General features: G+C 36.0%; 1 protein-coding gene across 1 annotated transcript; it reads right to left on the reverse strand.

Moving 5' to 3' along the window:
• Window positions 1–28: 28 nt before the first annotated feature.
• On the reverse strand, window positions 29–4628 carry LOC127972336 (P2Y purinoceptor 12). Its single transcript, XM_052575775.1, has 2 exons — window positions 4536–4628; window positions 29–3890 (listed from the first exon to the last, which is right to left on the reverse strand). The coding sequence occupies exon 2, from the start codon at window positions 3870–3872 to the stop codon at window positions 2817–2819; it is 1056 nt and encodes a 351-aa protein (XP_052431735.1). The 5' UTR covers window positions 3873–3890; window positions 4536–4628; the 3' UTR covers window positions 29–2816.
• Between the last annotated feature and the right edge of the window lie 1372 nt (window positions 4629–6000).

A 6000-nucleotide genomic window follows, 5' to 3' on the forward strand; every position in this document is an offset into this window, starting at 1 on the left:
AATGGATGGAAGGAGGTGAGGAAGCAAGTGTGAGTAATAAGAATTTATTAAACAGTCAGACAAACAAATAACACAGAGACAGGAGGCTGGGTGACTGTTGCAGGTCCAGGAAGTGAAAATGCTCACTGGTGATCCAGGGCATGATGGTGAGTAGGCAGCAGGAGAGCGTGACATAGGAACTGTGGTGGGAGAGCTGTGAAGGTGAGTGGTGAAGCCGTGGAAGTTGAGGGGTGGATGGGGTTCCGTGACAAGACAATCCAGTGACAAGAAGAACATGAAACAGGAACGAGAGAATCAGGAAGTAACACTTGGGACTGCATACAACGCTCTGACAAACACAAGACACACACTCACTCCACCCACATAGTGCAAAACCTGAGGCCACGGTTTACCAACCATGACACATAAAGCCATTGTAGTGGCCAAAATTTCAAAAGCGCAAAGTCTTCACAGCTTTAAGGCTCAGAGATACCTGTCTCCACATTTTATAGTTCTTGTTGAATAAACAAATGATGTTTATTTGTGTTTGAAGGCCTGTATGTACAGTATGATTCAATATATTTCTTCCATAAAATCATTTAGTGAAAACCCATTTGGTGAATACATTGTGTATTTTGATTCTGATATGTGTTTTGTGTGTATTTGCTCTGGTGTAGAAATGTTGAGTCAACACTGACTAACTTAAGCTTAACAACATCTCTGTTGTCTTTTAGAGCTACTTCACAGCAGAATCTAAACTATCTACATAGATGAGATTGTTTCATTATCGATGTGTATCTCTGTAAAGAGGATTTAAATCAATCTGTATTGTATAAAATGCTATAGAAATGAAGATGATGTAATTAAAGAGTGACGTTGGAAAGGGCGGAAACAATCTACAATATAGGTGATATAATTTAGTATATCTAATTACTATGTATATGAGAGAGGGAGATCAGTGAGCAGAAAGCATGTTTATAGTGAATTATGAATAAAGCGATTTTACAGATTATTTAATTTTATATGGTAGGCCACCTAAACAATTTAATATACTCTGTCAAATGCTAAATGACTGACAGTCATCCAGAGACTTCTCTTGTCAAAAGTTGCAAATTTGATTTTTAATTTGAAAATATGTCATTCTGATCCATGTTATCAGTTTTAATGTGACGACACAAAACACATTAACAGAGCCGTTTTCAACATATGATTAAGAGTTAATTTTTACATATTTTGAAATTGAATTGAAATTATTATTTTTTTTTTTTATGAAATTATATTATATAAAAACATTATTTGCAAATAGTTTAACTGCATTACAGTACAATTTTTCAATTTTTAATTTGTTCTCTGAAATCCCTTTAAATCCTGGGCTTTTGTCAATTCACAATCCCTTCACCAAATTACACAAGGCCCTGTAGTCTCACACTTAACACAGCCCATGCAACGGTTCTAATGACTGCTAGTTGACATGTAGTTGCAAAATTAGTTAAAAGTTAGTTGCAACGACTGAATAAACTGAATAAAGTGTTACCCCAATGACTAACACTGAGGTAACACTGAAGTTTCCAAGATACACTTGAATAAGAGAGAAAAGCATAAAAATAAAACATTTGATTCACCAGTGTAGCTGTTACAGCATGATCCGAACTGGGTAAATTACTTAATTACTTAATAGTAATCCATTACTGATTCCAAATTACATGACAAAAATTGCACTTTAGGTCAATATAATCAGACTATTTTTAACACTTGTGACCTATTTCATTTTTCACATTGATTTAGATAGAATATTCATGTTGATATAAACATGTTGATATAAAAAGTTTATTCATTATTTTTAAAATGTTTAAGTGCATTTAAAAATATGTTACATCAATGTTTCCCAAACTGGGGTTTGTAAGTTTAATGAAAAGTTAAAAGTTAATTAAATCATATAATTGTTGACTTAAAATAAGCCATTATAAAATCGATCAAAATAAAACACTTACTAAAATTAGTTTACCCGCATATCATGTGACCATAACCTGTGTCAGAGAACCATGAACATGCAAATGTGATATGTAATTATTAAAATATTTTTATTACAATATCGTGTTACGAGAAAATGTATTAGGTGAAAAAGGATCAGATGACAGTTTTTTGGAATTTGTGCATTTTAATTTGTTTGAAAGACAAAAGCCTCCCAAAGCTATAGAAATACTTGGTTAAATAACCTACTGAGTGATAATTCAATAAAAAATTATGTATATATCGGTAGTTATAAAAAACACTTCCTAACCTGAAATGATTTGTGTATGTCCAGTGATCAAATGCAGTGTAGCCACATGATTTCTGACTGATCTCTGTGTGAGCATCCACAAACCTGGAAGTGTGTATAAACAGTGGACTATTTTAGAGAGGAACATTAAAAGGTGAAAAAGAGGAATTTGAGTCAGTCAATAAATTTATAGCTACTGTGTAAATAATATGTAATCATGTAATCCATAAAAAGTAACTGTAATCTGATTATGAGTTTTATAAAATGTAATTTAATATAGTTACAAGTAGGCCCTACTCGATTTTTGGAATCTAGGCTGCATTTCCAAAAAGCATCATTGATCATAGCTCCATTGGTTTCAGTGGGTCTACAGTGTACTTAAGGTTACGGTGCTTTTGGGAAATACAGCCCTGATTAATCAAGATTACATGTGATCAGTTACTGCCCAGCTCGGAGCACAAAAATATGTTTAAACAAAGAAGAATATTGATGTCAGTAAGATTATCAGTTTAGGAGAACCCTATCATTTTCACATTGATGAGAGTGTTTACAGCAGCACTGAAAGGCTATGTGTCCTTCATGTCTGAGAAGTGCTGGCCGAGTCTGTCCCGAGCTCCCTGAGCACCCTGCAGCGGCCCGGAGACAGGCGCATGGTGTTAAACAATGAGCTCCTGAATGATTTACAGAGGAAGAAGTAGATGAGAGGATCCAGCACAGAGTTAAGAGAGGAAAGCCACAGCGTGGTCTCCTTCAGCTGGAAGAAAAGAAGCTTCTGCTGGCAACCGAACATGCGTACTCGGGTCTGGCTGATGGTGTACGGCACTCGGGCGAAGTGGAAGGGAACGAAGCAAACAAAGAAGACCACCAACACCAGGAACACGTTGGCTTGAATGTTCTTCTTCTGAGGGGCATTCGTTCCTGGCCTTCCCTGGTGTTGAGCTCGTGTGCGGGCGTAAGACTTGTAGAGCTCTCTTGAGATGAGCGTGTAGCATACTATCACAGTTACAAGGTTTCCCCAAAAGATCACCTGGCACACATGGTTGACCAGCTCATGCCACTTCAGTCCCATCTCTGTCTTGAGGTCACTGCATTTAAAGTGGCTTGAAGTGCTGGGCCGGCTCGTCAGGATTACGTTAGGCAGAGAAAGAGCCAAGAGCGACATCCATATGAAGCCCGAGAGGAGCTTTCTGTACAGCAGGCGTCTAGGGTTGGTGCCCACAAAGGGCCGAATGGTCTTTCTGCAGCGATCGATGCTGATCAAGCCAAAGAAGAGGATGCTGATGTACATGGTGAGGTAGAAGAGCACAGATGACACTCGACAGACGAACACACGCTCACCGACTGATGCTAAGTTCGCACCGGCGAGGATCTTGAAGGGGAAGGTGAGGGTCATGATAATGTCGGCCACCACGATGTTCTTCAGATAGATGATGAAGTGAGATTTACTGGGGATTCGGAGGAACACCCATGCTGCCAGGCCGTTCAGTGACAAGCCCAGGATGAAGAGGATGGTGTAGAGAAGAGGGAACACGGTTGTCTTCAGAGCGCTCTCACGTGAACAGTCCACAAATGACTCATTCTTGGCGGTCTGGTTGGAGTCAGTGACGAGTGACAGCGATGTTGTGAGCTCCATAGATAGTGTATGCAACTTCTGTCACAGAAAACAGACATTGGCTATGTTTAGAAGAGCAGAACCTTAGGAAATATCAGCTGATTTTTTTTATACATACTTGACTCAAGTGTATAATATAAAGGAGTTATTGTTGAATTGTGCATCAAAATCATGGCACCTTACTCCTAAAGCACGCTGAAAATGTTTTACTATGTCAGATCTATAACAAAGAAAATCAAGTCTGATTACTATATAACTTTCTATGGGAGAGAAAAAGCTTAAAGGCTCTTTCCCTTGGTTTGCATTGTTTTTCCATTAGATAGTGTTTATGGTAGAGGTCATCGTTTTTTTATGTGATTTTACAAGAATGTTACTTTCTTAAAGACTTTATACTCACATTTCAAATGCAATATCAATAATACTTTTCATTTTTAGGTCATGCAATATTACAAAACCATCATGGTATTTGAATTATTTAATATATGTAAAGTACAACATTAAACATTTTACTTAACCAGTAATTATACTGAAAATATGTTAAATGGCGTCTAGAGAAGTGAAGAGTAAAAGAGTTAAATAAGTGTATTCATCTTTAATAAAGGTATAATTACTCTTAATAGTGTTTCTTGTTTTGAAAGTTGCTTTACTAAAGTGTCATTGTAATATGCAAAATGTAACACCTACCTCAACGACGCCAGGATAAAATGTGATGAGTTTTACACTAAATAAGTCATTGCTTCATGGTTTTAGGAAACAAGCTTAATTTTAGGGCCTTTCTGAAAGGAAATGAGTTTCGCTTTCCCCCTTCTGCTTTTTGTTTCCTATCATGCTATGCAGACACAAGGAGAAGTTTAAAATAGTCTAAAAGTCATGTCAATTGTGCATTATTTCAACATCTTTTGTGCTGACTGAGCCAGGGTTTTGGATCAAAAATCACTTTAAAAAAACACAATTGACTTTTAATTTTAATATGTGTTTAAATAGCATCAATGTTCATTCTTAAAAATATAGTGCTTTGAACAATCTATGTTGTTTCAAACCACCTTCTTTTCTTTTTTTTAGAAAATTCTGCCTCAATGTCTGAAAGCACAGTGAGCAGTCAAAGAAAACTGTGACAAGAAAAAAAACAACAACAACAAAAAAACAAAAAACAAACAACAACATTTGGTTGTGAAAGATAAAACAAAAAAAACCTTCAGCTTGGGGAAATTGGCATCCTTCGGCTGTATAAAGACTGAACAAACTGAAAGCGGAATATCATCCTATTTCTATAGTATGTGTTATAAAAGTCATGAACAAATATATGATTTGTTCTCACTACACATTTTGGGTCATTCTCAAACATAATGATAAAATACTGTATATCTTAGCCACCAAGTCATCAAGTGGACCAACTTTTGAATGATCGTTGGAAGGCAGCTTTTATTTTGTAGCATTCTTTATGATGAGTTTAACTGCATCTTTTGCATCCTCCAGTCCTTTGCACACATTCCAATTCACAATAAATAAATAAATAAATAAAGTAAGAAAGAAAAAAAGACAGAACGAACAAAATAAATAAACTTGGCTTCAGACAGAGAAGTAAAATGGGTGTCATAGTCATGTGCTCTGTAAACCTGACAATGTTATTGCCCTGTGCACATATGGTTAGATTTAAAGGTACTATTTGCTTCAAAAGACAAAAACAAAGAAAAACTAATAATTAAGAAAATAAATAGAAACACATGGATGCAGTTCTATATTTGCAGAATAGCGAAGTGAAATGCCAAAACTGTAACTCTTTAATGAGAACACAATTTCCTATGAATTCATACATGATTACTGACTATCAAAACTACCATGAGTCAAGTCTGCTTTATTGTCAATACTTCCATATGTACAGCACATACATACAGAGAATTGAAACTGTTTTACTCTCAGACCCTTGGTGCATACAGATGACATTAACAGTAGAGCATAAAAATACAGATGGATACAGTTAAAATATAAAATACAACTACACAAATAAGGCCTGTTAAAAAAAAATACAGTTAAATAAAGCAGCACAAGGCACGCCAGTGAAGTAAACAAACAGTGCAGATAAAATGATTGTAGTGCAAAAGAACTTGTTCAGACTGATTTAAAGTGACAAAAAGCTAAGAGAGCAGTT

Source organism: Carassius gibelio, chromosome B15, assembly GCF_023724105.1.
Source record: "Carassius gibelio isolate Cgi1373 ecotype wild population from Czech Republic chromosome B15, carGib1.2-hapl.c, whole genome shotgun sequence".
NCBI lineage: Eukaryota > Metazoa > Chordata > Actinopteri > Cypriniformes > Cyprinidae > Carassius > Carassius gibelio.

What these genes read in the sequence shown, in the direction of transcription:
- LOC127972336 (XM_052575775.1), bottom strand. Translation starts at nt 3,872, where the DNA reads ATGGAGCTCACAACATCGCTGTCACTCGTCACTGACTCCAACCAGACC.